Source organism: Herpailurus yagouaroundi, unplaced genomic scaffold (genome assembly GCF_014898765.1).
Source record: "Herpailurus yagouaroundi ecotype Mexico unplaced genomic scaffold, PumYag 221, whole genome shotgun sequence".
NCBI lineage: Eukaryota > Metazoa > Chordata > Mammalia > Carnivora > Felidae > Herpailurus > Herpailurus yagouaroundi.
The window spans coordinates 13,173,732-13,187,843 of record NW_024412452.1 but is presented as its reverse complement, the minus strand read 5'-3'; the positions used below and the strand labels follow the sequence as shown (position 1 = coordinate 13,187,843).

The window sequence follows — 14,112 nt, the reverse complement described above, 5'->3', positions numbered from 1 at the left end:
GACGCGGGGCTCGAACTCACGGACCGCGAGATCGTGACCTGGCTGAAGTCAGACGCTTAACCGACTGCGCCACCCAGGCGCCCCAAAACACCCCTATTTTATACCTATCTGGAAAATATAAAATGACTTTAGAGTCCATTTTTTTAAATTATTTCCATAATCTAAGTATAATTGTTAAAATAGGAAACTAATTCAAAAGACCAGAATGACACTAAAGAAATATACTATTTTGTTTCAAGCACAATTAATTTTTTAAACAAGTGATTGGCAAGGATTTGTAAAAACGTTAGAGTAAGGAGGCAACCACAAGGCAATCATTATTTTATTTTAAAACCATCAGGGTGGCTCAGCCGGTTAAGCGTCTGACTCTTGGTTTTGGCTCAGGTCATGATCTCACAGTTCGTGGGTTTGAGCCCTGCATCGGGCTCTGTGCTGACAAGGCTGAGCCTGCTTGGGATTCTCTCTCTCTGTCTCTCTCTCTCTCTGTCCCTCCACGCCGCATTTCTCTCACTCTCAAAATAAATAAAACTTAAAAAAAAAAATCAGAGAATATAAAAATGTTTTAAAAATTGCGTAATTCAAACTAATGCTACACTTAATGGTAATTCTATTAGAAAGGTCAGTGTTGTCAGGCATCAGAATGTGATCAGAAAAAACAGCTTACATTTAAGTGTAATCAAATGAAAAAGTATCTTCATTTTACTTAATCTGTACCCAGAAAAAACTGTATTTCTCACATAAAAAGAACCTAAGCATTCACACTATCAGCCTTCATATTCCAAAGACTATAACATTCATAAATATGAACACCTTTGTCCAACAGTGTGAATAGACTGGAATTCAGTCTTTTCTTTTAATTTTAGAGAGAGAACTCGAGAGTAGCGGAGAGGGGCAGGAGAGAGAGAATCATAAGCAGGCTCCATACTGAGCGTGGAGCCCAAAGTGGGACTTAATCCCATGACTCTGGGATCATGACCTGAGCCAAAATCAAGTTTTATGCTCAAGTGATGGAGCCAACCATGTGCCCCAGACTTGCCTTTTTATGCATACTATGCTTCAGGGTTAACAGCAATCACAGATGAATGAATTCAATGTTTTTTTCTATACATTATGGTCTGATCAATGGGAACTGCCACCACACAAGAAAAGCTTGAATTGTGACATTTTAAAAGTTAAAAACACTTTCATAAAAAAACAAAAAAAACCCACTTTCACAACCCATTATTTTTGACCTAATTTCTCAATGTAATCGTAATAACTGATTTTCCAGATTAGCCAATGACACCACATATAAAACAATGCTGATGCATCAGTGCACATTAAAACAAGAACCTACTATAGTTGTCATCTGCTCAGGAAATGATTAGTTCCATTCTCTTCTTCCTTTATTTATTAGTAAAACAAATTAAACTCATTAGCTAAGACTGATTCAAAGATATTAAAGTTACTAGGAATTTAGACTATATGACCTAATTTTTTTCCTCAAGTTTCATTTATTTAAGTAATCTCTACACCACATGTGGGGCTTGAACTCACAACCCCAAGACCAAGAGTTTTGTGCTCTTCTGAGCGAGCCAGGTGCTTTTTTTTTAATGACCTTGCAGGTTTTATTTTTTATTTTTTTTAAGTAATCTCTATACCCAATGTGGGGCTCAAACTCACAACCCTGAGATCAAGAGTTGCATGTTCTTCTCAGCCAACCAGGCACTTTTGTATAAACTAAGTTCATGGAGGAGGGGCACCTGGCTGGCTTAGTTGGGTGAATATGTGACTCTTGACCTTGGGGTTGTGAGTTCAAGAGTCCCATGTTGGATACAGAGCATATTTAAAAATATAAAACTATTCTTTAAAAAAAATTCCTGGAAGTCATGGGTTTAAATTATGTATTAAAAAAGAAGAAAGCTGGGGTGCCTGGGTTGCTCAGTTGGTTGAGCGTCCGACTTTGGCTCAGATCATGATCTCACTGTTCTTGAGTTCGAGCCCCACGTTAGGCTCTGTTCTGATAGCTCGGAGCCTGGAGCCTGCTTCAGATTATGTGTCTCCCTCTCTCTCTGCCCTCGCTCATACTCTGTCTCTCAAAAATAAACATACATTAAAAAAATAAAATAAAAATAAAAACATAAAAAAGAAGAGAGTTAACTAAGTAAAATACCCTTACATCCATAATCATTTTGCAGTTTTTACAAGGTCCAATCTGGCTAAAGAGCTGGAGAATTAGAGCTTCTGTCACATCTCTGGAAAGGTTGCCGACATATCTGAAACACAAAGAAAAACAACTTACCATTTTAAATTTGCTTCTTTTGCATCGGTTTCTAAAGGTGCTTACTGAAAAAGAAATTTGGGGAATAGGTAGATCTCTGCTTTAAACTACACTATGAGGAAGAGATTCTAAGTTTGTGAGAACTTCAAATTTTCTTTCAAAGCAGATGTATGACATGTTACTTGTAAATACGTTGACACCACTAGTAGAGGATAATCTTACGTATGTGTGTTTAGTCAAGGTTTTGCAAATTAAACCTGTTCTTTGTTTCTAAGTTTGTAGGCTTACCTTAGGAAGATACACTTTAAAAAATCTCAAATGAATTATTAGATGTGTAGAATATTTTATACAATTGATTTTGGGAAGCTTTGCAGTTAGTTCTACTTCTACAGTATTACTGAGAACATTAAAATTTCCTCAATTTTTAATTCATACAATTCCCCTTATACTATCCAACCAATACTTTGGTTTACACAATATATTTTTGAAAAATCATGGGTAAATCACTTAGCACCTGTTGCACATGGTCATGAAGGGATGGGAAATCTTCCAATGAATATTACTAATCAGTGAAGTATAGAGGGAAGAGGATTCCAGGAGACTTTTAACAGATAATATGCCTTGGTGACTAACAAATGTAATTAATGTAAATGGTGTATTACAGGACCACATGACTGGGATAATCTTTAAAGGGTTTAAAGAAATTTTAAAAATGGGATTTTGAAATGAGATTACTTCTAGATATAAGAGTTGGAGGTCTATCACTTCTGAAATCAGAAAGCGTCTCCCAACAACTGTAATTGCTCATTTTTCTCCCCAGAAAAATAAACATCCACACATGCCAGAAAGTATAGATTCAATTCCTTCCTTCCATTTACTCGTTCAATAGACATGTATTTAGTGCTTACCACCAAAGCATTGGAATAGGTTAAAATGGCAAAGGGAGAAGGACTGAGTCTTCAGAAACAATGAACATTTAAAGATCAGGTAATGATACTCAAAAATCAACAGCAACATCTATACCCAACAACAATTTTTCCAGTATCAGAGGTTATTACATCAGGTCCTTTTCCTGAACATTGGTAATTAAAGGGAAGGAATTAAGCATTCATCTTGCCCTGAGTAGAAACTCCAGTGTGGTATAATCTAATAGCTCTAGTTGATGAGGGTGAAACTCTCATTTACAGAAAAATGCTGGTCAATAAGTGTAGAGAGAATTAAATTAGTAAACTATGCATAAGCCCTACTGAAATGATTAAGTCAGGCAAGAATCATTAATGGATGCAAAACCATTACATGAAAGGATGGTGTGAAAATGGATATTTGCAGGGTCCCAAAGTTATAACACAGATTACTTAACATTGTAAAGGGAAAACTCTAACCTAAGAGAGAGCTTTGGCTGTTTCACCACTGAGGGCCAGTGATCAAAACTTTAAATCATTTTATGGATGGACGAGAAATTGTGTTGTGTTGTACAATATAAATTACACAGTATCACCTATGAAGTATTCAAATAAACTAACTTGAATCTAATCAAGGTTAAATTCAGACCTAAGTTTATAGAATATTGGACATATAAAACAATTATACAAATTCAGATATGAAGTATTATACAAGACAGCTTGTTTGATCTATTTATTATTTGAGGGAGAGAGGGAAAGAGAGAGACCACACGCATATGAGCATGGGGGAGAGGCAAAGGAAGAGAGAGAAAAATCTTAAGCAGGATCCATGCTCAGTGCTGAGCCCAATGCAGGGCTCTCGATCCCATGACCCCAGGATCATGACCTGTGCGGACATGAGACCTGAGTGGGAATCAAGAGTTGGACACTTAAACTCACTGAGTCCCCCGGTGCCCGTTTGATCTCTTTTAAAAAAAAAAGTTGTCCTGGGGTGCCCACTTGGCTCAGTTGGTTAAGCATCTGACTTTGGTTCAGGTCAAGATCTCATGGCTTGTGCCCTAACACCACACAGCCCGCTTCAAATCCCGTCTCTCTTTCCGTCCCCAACTCGTGCACACGTGTGTCCTCTCTCAAAAAATAAACAATGATAATAATTTAAAAATTGTCCTAGGGGTGCATGGGTGGCTCAGTTAAGTGTCTGACTCTTAAAATAAATAGTCCTAAAAAAATTAAAAAGAGTGGGCTGTTCTTGATTAAAAGAAACTTGAGGGGCACCTGGATGGCTCAGTCAGTTGAGTGTCAGGACTCTTGATTTCAGGTCATAATCTCAGGGTCATGGAATCAAACCTGTGTCAGGCTCCACACTGAGCATGGAGCCTACTTAAGATTCTCTCTCTCCTTCCTCTGCCCCTCTCCCTGATGAATATGCTGGCTCTCTCTCTCTCAAATAAATAAAATGAAAACAAAAAAATTTTTTGAAAGACACGGACAACCAAATACAATGACTAATCCTTAACTGTAACCTAGATTTGGGGAGGAGGGTTAGCTTTTTCTTGCAGAATTCTAATCAATAAATGTAGAAGGAATGAGGGAAATCGCCACTAAACCACTACAGTAATAACTGCTATTGGCAAGATCCACCCATGGATCTTTTACTTGATGGAAATGTTTTTTATTTAAAAAAAAAAAATTTTTTTTTTCTTAACGTTTATTTATTTTTGAGACAGAGAGAGACAGAGCATGAATGCGGGAGGGTCAGAGAGAGAGGGAGACACAGAATCTGAAACAGGCTCCAGGCTCTGAGCTGTCAACACAGAGCACGACGCGGGGCTCGAACTCACGGACGTAAGATCACGACCTGGGCCGAAGTCGGACGCCCAACCAACTGAGCCACCCAGGCGCCCCTCTTGATGGAAATTTTAAGCAGAAATAGAATATGTGTAGAGCCTCAAAGTATCTCCTCTGAAATATTTAATGATTGGTTCTAACCAATGAATCGGTTCTCTTAATGTATATCCACATCTCCCTCTATGAAGTGAAGCTTAGTTTCACTCTTCTTGAGTGTAGGCTAGTCTTAGTGACTCAATTCTAATGAATAGTGTTTAAAAAAAAAAAAAGTAGTCACTGTATAGTGGGAGAAACCCTCTCAAGAATGCCACAGTCATGAAAGACATCTCCTCCTCACATATTAAAGGAGAGTGAAGAGATGAGACGACTATATGCAATGCAGTATCCTGGATTGGATCCTGGAATAGAAAAAGGACATTAGTAGAAAAACTGAGGAAACTGGAATAAACCTTGTAGTTAATAACAGTATTGTACCAATGCCAATTTCTTAGTTTTGATAACTATACCATGGTTTTGTAAGATTTTTACATTAAAGGAGGCTGGGTGAAGGTTATGTGAGAACTCTGTACCATCTTTTCAACTCTTCTATGCCTATTTTCACCTGACTCATAGCTATAAGAAAACCTTAGGATTGCATATGTGTAAATGAAAAAAAAAATGGCTCTTCCGAAAATTTAATTCTACCATCTACTCTCCTAAAGCTAGATAATCTAGTGACAAGCGGGCAGTATTTAGGGAACCAAAATGCTGTCATCTACTCTTCCCAAAATTGTCCAATTTTCTGAGATATATTCTGAGTGATATTACCTACTTTGAAGATATGTAATTTTTAAAAAAAGCTACTTTAAAAAGCACTGGGATTTGTATTGCTTTACAATTGTTTATTTAATGCAGACTGCTGCTTACTGTAAGCTCCAGGAGCCTCTTACATATAAATTTTACATACACCTGTTTAGAGAAATGCTTTTTAGGAGAAGTTACACAAACAACTTGCTCTCAACCTTCAACACCATTAAAATAAACTGCAAGTAACATATATAACATTTTCATATCAAACAAATCAAACAGCAAAATATTTTTCTTCCTCATGCAAATAAAAATAACCCATATTAGTTTTGCTTCTTAACAATAAGTTAAAATAATACCTACCTACTTCAAATTTTTATCAGCTTAATGTTTCCAAATCTATTTGCTAAATAAATATTAATCTGAAACAGAAAGCCCAAATTTAAAATCTGCAGACCCTTTTTATACTCATGATACTTTCAATGGAAAAATAAACAAGTTTCTTATAGTTTGTAGAACACGCCATACTTCACAAAATTCATTCTCATTTAGTTTCTTTAGCTGTTCCATACTTTGTCACATACTACTCTGTTACTGAAGCCAAGAGGATTTCCAATTAACAGCACAGATTTAAGTTACATGTGTAGTTGGTTACTTATTTTTTGGGGAGCGCTGCCAAACATCTTGCTTCCTAGTTTTAGAGAAATCCTCATTCTATGGCAGAGGCTCACTTCTCTATAGAAGCCGGAAAGTCTTGATAGGGTTTTGTAGTCTCCCCTGCATGTGATCTAGGCGAGGTTGATTAGAGTAACTAGTCCTGAGAACAGAAGACAAAGATAGACAAACAGAAGACAAAGAAGCAGAGACTGAAGAAAATCCATTTTGGTGGCAAACAGCAGTGGAGTCCCATGTCCAGTGAAAGTGGAGGCTGTGTTATCTGGTTCTCAGTGGGTGTGACAGTAGCATCCTGAGAGTTTGTGGCCTGACAGCAGTCTCTCTTTCCTGAACATTTTCTAAGTCAGGTTCCATAACCTTCCTGCAAATGTGGGAGTTTCCAATAGCTTGTTTTTATAAATTCTTTTACTGCTTAAATTTTTTGCTCCTTGCATTAAAAAAAATCCCAGCTGATACAAAAATTGATACCGGAGCAGCAGTAAGCCAAGGTTCTCTGTCATGTCTATTAGACCACTAAACAAAACATGTAATTTTCTTACATTTATATAAGTTTTTATTTTTTTTATTTTTTATTTTTTTTTTTAATTTTTTTTCAACGTTTCTTTATTTTTGGGACAGAGAGAGACAGAGCATGAACGGGGGAGGGGCAGAGAGAGACGGAGACACAGAATCGGAAACAGGCTCCAGGCTCTGAGCCATCAGCCCAGAGCCTGACGCGGGGCTCAAACTCCCGGACCGTGAGATCGTGACCTGGCTGAAGTCGGATGCTTAACCGACTGCGCCACCCAGGCGCCCCTAAGTTTTTATTTTTCAAATGCTTTTTTTTTAAACATTAAACTATCCCTTTTTAGCTGTTCCATGGATTTCTCGTTAACAGCGTAGACTGAAGTATCCCATGTTGATATTTATTATACCAACATTGAGATTATGTGCCAATCCTGTGTAGAACTGTTATGGCAAACAGACTTCCATGGACTAAAAAATGTCTTCGTGGGGCAACTGGATAGATATGAATAGGAACTGTATATATTAGCTAACAATAGTGTACCAAAATAGTTTCTTTAATATGAAAATTGTATTGTGGCTATGTAAGACAATGCCCTTGTTCTTAGGAAATACATGGCAAAGCATTTAGGCCTGAAATGTCAGTCTTTTCAAATGGTTCATCCAAAAAATATACTTGGATAAGGCAAATTTGGCTATTAGCAACTGGTAAATCCACAAAAAAGGTACCTACGTCCTCAACATAGTATTTTTTTTTACTTTTCTGTGGGTTTTAAGTTTTTCAAAATGAAAACTACTCGAGAAGAATCAATGGAAAAAGTCATCAGTACTACCAATTAACACTCAACAGTTCTGCCAGGGATAGGATTTCACACCAATTTAATATACATTTTCGAAGCTGATAATAAAGTTCAAATAGTTATAAAACTGGAATCCAAAATGTTTAAAGTACTCATTTTTATTAGTATAGCTCTAGAAAATTTAACCCACAGTAAAAATTTACAAAGCAGAATGCTGTATTGGGTTTGACATGCAAACATTGTATCGAAGTGCAGAATTTGCTAGGACGCTTCTGTAAATGAGTTAAAAACATGAATAAGTTTTTATCTAATAGCAAATTCCTTAAGAGTAGAGATTCTCACTTTTATTCATAGTATATATCTAGTGTTGAGAGCCCTACCTGGACCATTTTAAGTACTCTGTAAATATCTGTCAAAGAGATAACTGTATGCTCTCAGAATTACTATCGAACATTTCCAATTTGCTAGATAATTATCCCGTTTTGCCTGAGTTATGCTGATTCAGAAGGAAATGTGTGTGTCTTTTACTAATTATGAAATCATGTAGAACAGCAAACGCTTGTACATATACATCAGCTTCATAACCTATTACTTAACAATTGTCACTTTTCTGATACCTGAACCTCTTAGCAGCTGGCACTTCCTTCACTTGGGAGTTCAGACCATATACCTAAACCAGCCTGAATAAATGTATCTAAAGCTGTGCCTCAAGACATCCTAAGACTCCATGCTCTCAAGACTGTTCTCATTTTTATATTTTGCAACAAACTAACATTTTTTAAGATTTTAAAGTAATCTCTACACCCCAGTGGGGCTGGAATTTACAACCCAGAGATCAAGAGTCCACATGCTCTACTAACTGAGCCAATCAGGTGTGTCACAAACTAACATTTTTAATTAACTTTTTAAAAGTTCATTTGTTTTGGGAGAGAGAGGGAGAGAATCCCAAGCAGGTTCCACACTCTCAGTGCAGAGCCCACATGGGGCTCAATCCCACGAACTGTTGAGATAGTGACCCGGGCCAAAATCAAGACGACGCTTAACTGAACCACCCAGCTGCCCCCAAACTTTTTAGATGACTGATATTACACATTTGTAAACAAACCTACTAATTTTTGACTTCATTCTCACACCCCACTTCCAGTCTCTTGGTAATTCCTGTTGCTCTACTTTCAAAATATACCCCAAATCAAACCACTTCTCACAATGTCTCCTAGGTACTGCTGACAAGAAATTGAACACTGGCAATCTCTAAGTTAACAATGATGAACGCTCATCTGTGGCAAATGAAGGTATTTCCTCTGAGCCACTTAGGTACACAGATGACACTGAGATTTAGACCACCTTTTCCTCAAGAATGAAAATCTTGATTCATTGCTTGGAATTATACCAGCTTTTAAAACAAATGTAGTGATCACTTACCACAGACTGGATACTGTGCTAAGAACATATTAAAAAGACCCTGACTTGCAGGATCATTAAAACAAACATTTTATATAAAAAGTAAAAACACTGCTGGGAAAACTTCTGCGTTTAACTAACTTACTCATGTTTAATCAAGACTGGTCTTACTGGAAGAATGGGGAGTTTTGGTTGAGGAGGTAGAAACCAGGGAGATAATAGGCAATGTTAGAGCATGGACTACTTTAGGGAAAAGATTCTTGGATGGAGTGTTCTAGTAAATAATACAAAGCACATTTAGCAGTAAGAGTTAAGAGTTGAGGACAGTAGAGTTGCAGGATGATGAACAAAAAGGTATATGACCCTGGGTGAGTTAAATTTCAAGCTTAGCTCTTCCTCAGCTGCAAAAATGGACTTTTTACTGCAGAGTTCTGATGAAGATTAAACAAGCATATAAAGCATTTAACAAAGAACCTAGCAATCATATGCATTCAGTAAGTATTTGAATAAAATTTCCTTCATTATTTCTCCTGCAATGGTTGGTCCCCTGTCCCCATACTAGTACAATTTAACTACCTGCTTTTGTAGACTGGCCTGAGAAAGCTGAAGTTGTCTTCATTATTTGATATTCCCAAATCAACGTAATAAAAAGGTTAAGTTCCCAGATATTTCTGGCAGTTTCTGAAATTAAAAATTTCAAAATAATGTAAGAATCTTAAATTTAAAGACATTATAAAAGATGAGCAGTGCTTAATCCAATATGCTGCTGGCTATCATACTTCTAGCAAAGAGGCAGGAGGAAAAAACGGTTTCCATAAAGCCTATGAGGCTAATAGTTTTTAAGGAATATTAATCTACAATCTTTCAAAAAACAAGGGACACCCTTGCTTTTTGCAGTAATTCTTGCATCATATTAAGAAGATATTCAAAGTAACAGATTACCAGATAAACTAGCAAAAAGTGCACTGATCTCTTAAGAAAACAAGTGTAACTATAGTTCTCACAGATTAAAAACGGAAACACTTTTGGTGGTGAAAAAATAATCCATCAACTTCGTCACAACTGTAACATCTACAAAGTTTCAGAAAGAAACCTGAAATTGTATTTTTAACGCATGGAGTTCTCAAATCGCCAGTATTCTAAAAATAAAAACAAAAAGCCAGGTCAAAAATTCATCAGGCCTTTTCTTCTTTTCGGGAAAAGCAACAAAGGCAAAATCACCTCTTCAGAGAATACTTTGAAAAACAAAGGAGAACGCTGTGGGGGAAGCAACGTGACAAAGAAAATATCCCCAGCTGAGATCATTTAACACTAACAAATCTCAGAGGTGACTAAATCTGTTAAGGTATTTATCAACTGTTGCTTCAAAAAATCTGCCCGCTTGTTCAGCCAACATGTCAATCACAAAGTAGCAAGCGATGACAAAAATGCATTAAATCCATTTCCCTTCAGTCGAGAGCTATATACACCTCCAGGTGAGATTTCCATTTCAAAAAAAGCAGTTTCCAAATCCTTACGGTGTTGGGTTTTCGGCTTTATGGTCGGGGGAGGGGCACTACAAAAGGAAAGCCAAAGAGAGGTTAAAGAAAACTATTTGGCTTTTTTCCAACTGGCAACTGCAACAATAAAGTTTATCTCACTAAAAACTGAGCACAAGTAGCCTCAAGAGAAAAGCTATCAACAAGAAGCAAATGAAAGGAAGAGGAGAGTTTCTGGAGGAAATCAAAGTGAAATGAAAGAGAGACGGCTATAGAGATCAAAAGAGGTTAATGAAGAAGGTGGGGGGAGCGGGAAAAACAGAGAAGGAAAGCATGGGACAAAGAGAAAGGTTCACGGAGTTCTGAAAAAAGGTTTGAATGAAAAAGTCTTTTCTCCAGGCCTACGACCACAGACGGCCCGTGGCGGGGCCAAAGGCCACGCTATGGTGTAGCTCAGGCGATGCGATTAATTCAGAGGGCTGAGCCCCTCTCCCTCCACCTTGTCCTTTCACAGCCCGGGGCTGGGTCTCTAAGCATCCAGGTGTGCGCTACGGAGAAGAGCCGTGATATCTGGGAGTCCACAGAGAACAATAGGCTGGGGAGCGCGCCGAGCCGAGGCCTCCCTCCGGGACGACCACCATCCCGCCCCCCTCATCGCTGCCCCAGACTCACAGAGTCTTGGGCATCTCGTCCTCCATGGCTGCTGCTGTCGCGGCGGCGCCTCCGGGTCCAGCTCCCTACCCTTTACTACCTCCCAAATCTTTTGAGCGGCTATGGCTGCGGAAAAGCGGGGTTTCTCGGCTAACCGGAGGTTACTCCGTCTACTCCTTCCGCGGCAATTACACTAAACCCCCTGGCGCAACGCGAACAATGAAGCCCCGATACAAGATGGCGGCGAGCCGGGAGTTTAGGAGCAGCCAGCGAAGTGACCCGGGCCGCGCAGGCGCAGAATAATCTTGCACTTTCAACCTCCCTCAATCCATAGGTTCACTTGTTGCGCAGCCGCTCTTCTAGCCGACACTAGGGATGTCTCAGACTGCGCAGGCGTAAGGATTAACTATTTCGGGACTTGTGTAGTTTTTTGTCATACGGTTCCAAGTTCGAATGTTTCAACAGTGAGTTATAATGAAAGAGAAATCTTCTTGGAAATTAAAAATTCTAACTGTTTCCCGAGGAAGAAAAGAGTGACAGTGTTCAAATCATCTCATAGCAAAAGCTACTTGCGCCGCCCGGGAATCGAACCCGGGTCGCAAGAATGGGAATCTTGCATGATACCACTACACCAGCGGCGCTGGTGGCTAGTTACCTTGCTGAAGTATTTTAGAACTTTCTACAGGCAAGCGTTTGTTCCTACATGAGGATGTTTATTCATTCAAAAATAATAAGGGTCTACAGTCTGCTATTTTTCATCGTTATAAAAAAGGATATTGTCTTCTCTCATCCCAATACAGTTGAGTGGGATTCCTATTTCCATTAAATTATTGTTCATTAAATGTGCATTAGGAATAATTTGTCTTGATGTTAACCAAATTTTTGAGAACCAGGAAAATATTTTCAGATATTTTCATTTCCTTGGTATACTCAATGCACTTTGGAAAATACTTAAGAAAGATTTACTTAATGCAAATCGGTCAAATAATCCTAAAACCAAATGAATCTGAAGATATACAAATTTTAGTCCTCCTCGAAGGAGGCGGAAAAATTAGGACTCTGAGATGTGGTTCAGTGTAGTCATTAAACATTTCGTGATGCATTTTATAAATTATGTGAAATATTTTTATATTTGTTTATTTTTGTGAAATATTTTTAAACATAGGAGAATGTACACATCCAAAAACCTGGTATCCTCTTTAGAATAGTTTCTTTAGGCTACACCCTAAGATTTACATTTTTGGAATTGTCTTTCGAATCCGTGGCACATTCTTCATTTTACTCAAAGATACTAAATATTAGTCTTTTGAAGATGAATAAGACAAGAGTTAATAGTGGGTAGTATTTTTAAAATAGCTTTTTGTGATATAATTCACCCATTTGAAGTATACGGTTCAGTGGTTTTAGTTTATTCACAAAGATGTGCAACCATTACTATAATCAATTTTAGAACACTTTCATTACTCCAAAAACAAAATTCTTATAAATTAGCTATCACTCTCTATCCCCCACCCCATCCAACTTCCTACTCACTAATCTATTGCTACAGATTTGCCTATCCTGGGAATATCATATAAATGGAATCATACAACATGTGGTTCTTCGTGACTGGCTTCTTTCACAATGCCTTTTACGGTTCATACAAGTTGTAGCGTGTATCAATACTTCATTTGTTTTTTGGCCAAATAATATGCCATTGTATGGATATAGCACAAGTATCTTTTAAACTTTAAAAACTTTATGAAAAATTTATTATGTTGTTTTGTAAGTTTTAATTATATATTATGTATTATATGAGTATATATTTGTATATGTCATATAAATATATATTATTTGTTAATTTATATATTATATAAATATAAATTTATATATAAAATACATATAATAGGTTACTCCTGCTTTTGTCTTATTTTTCTACTACAATGTTGCAGTAAGCATCCTAGTACCTATATCCTTATAACTCATTCTTTTATTTCTTTAGAATAGTTTCCCAAATGTGGGATTTTTGAATTAGATGGTATATTTATATATACGTATATTATACATATAATATATATACATATAATACATTATAATATATGTTATACATTATATATTATTATATATTATATATTATACATATATTATACATATATACATGTAATATATACATATAATATAATATATATATATTTATAAAACAGATAACTGTTTTTAACAGGTTTTAGTTATTGACACCCCCATCAACAATGTTTAAAAGTCAGTTCCGGGGGCGCCTGGGTGGCGCAGTCGGTTAAGCGTCCGACTTCAGCCAGGTCACGATCTCGCACTCCGTGAGTTCGAGCCCCGCGTCGGGCTCTGGGCTGATGGCTCAGAGCCTGGAGCCTGTTTCCAATTCTGTGTCCCTCTCTCTCTGCCCCTCCCCCGTTCATGCTCTGTCTGTCTCTGTCCCAAAAATAAATAAATGTTGAAGAAAAAAAAAAAAAGTCAGTTCCGGAGATCTCATCCATTCCACTCTGTTTTCTCTTTCATTGAGGTATTAGTCTTATTAATTTTTGCTAATATGATAGATGAAAAATTGTACATGTTGGTTTTAATTTGCATTTTTAAACTACTACTGAAGTTGAGTATCTCTTTACGTGTATTTCATTTTTTGAAGAACTTTATTAAAAAAAAATTGGGGGGGTGCCTGGGTGGCTCCGGTTATGATCTCACGGTTTGTGGGTTTGAACCCTGTGTGGAGCTCTGTGCTGACAGCTCAGAGCCTGGAGCCTGCTTCGGATTCTGTGTCTCTCCCTCTCTCTGCCCCTCCTCTGCTCATGCTCTGG

The 14,112-nt window shown here is 37.5% G+C and overlaps 1 protein-coding gene and 1 non-coding gene across 16 annotated transcripts in view; both read right to left on the bottom strand.

Annotated features, from left to right (window-relative positions):
• TIA1 (TIA1 cytotoxic granule associated RNA binding protein) overlaps positions 1–11,634 on the bottom strand; it is a 33,898-nt gene extending 22,264 nt beyond the window's left edge. For 3 of the 15 annotated variants that reach the window (XR_005785524.1, XM_040458626.1, XM_040458625.1), the window contains exons 1-2: positions 11,327–11,634; positions 2,153–2,255 (exon numbers count right to left, since the gene is read on the bottom strand). Coding sequence is in view for 13 of the 15 variants with exons in the window: in XM_040458626.1 (XP_040314560.1) it covers positions 2,153–2,255; positions 11,327–11,352 (129 nt within the window). In the remaining 2 variants the exon portion in view is untranslated. Of the gene's footprint in view, positions 1–2,152; positions 2,256–9,752; positions 9,858–11,326 lie in introns of all 15 variants that reach the window. The other 12 variants (XM_040458610.1, XM_040458615.1, XM_040458613.1 and 9 more) reach the window with 10 other exon arrangements.
• A 241-nt stretch (positions 11,635–11,875) lies between these two features.
• On the bottom strand, positions 11,876–11,946 carry TRNAG-CCC (transfer RNA glycine (anticodon CCC)). The gene has a single exon. It is a non-coding gene; the product is annotated as a tRNA-Gly (tRNA).
• Between the last annotated feature and the right edge of the window lie 2,166 nt (positions 11,947–14,112).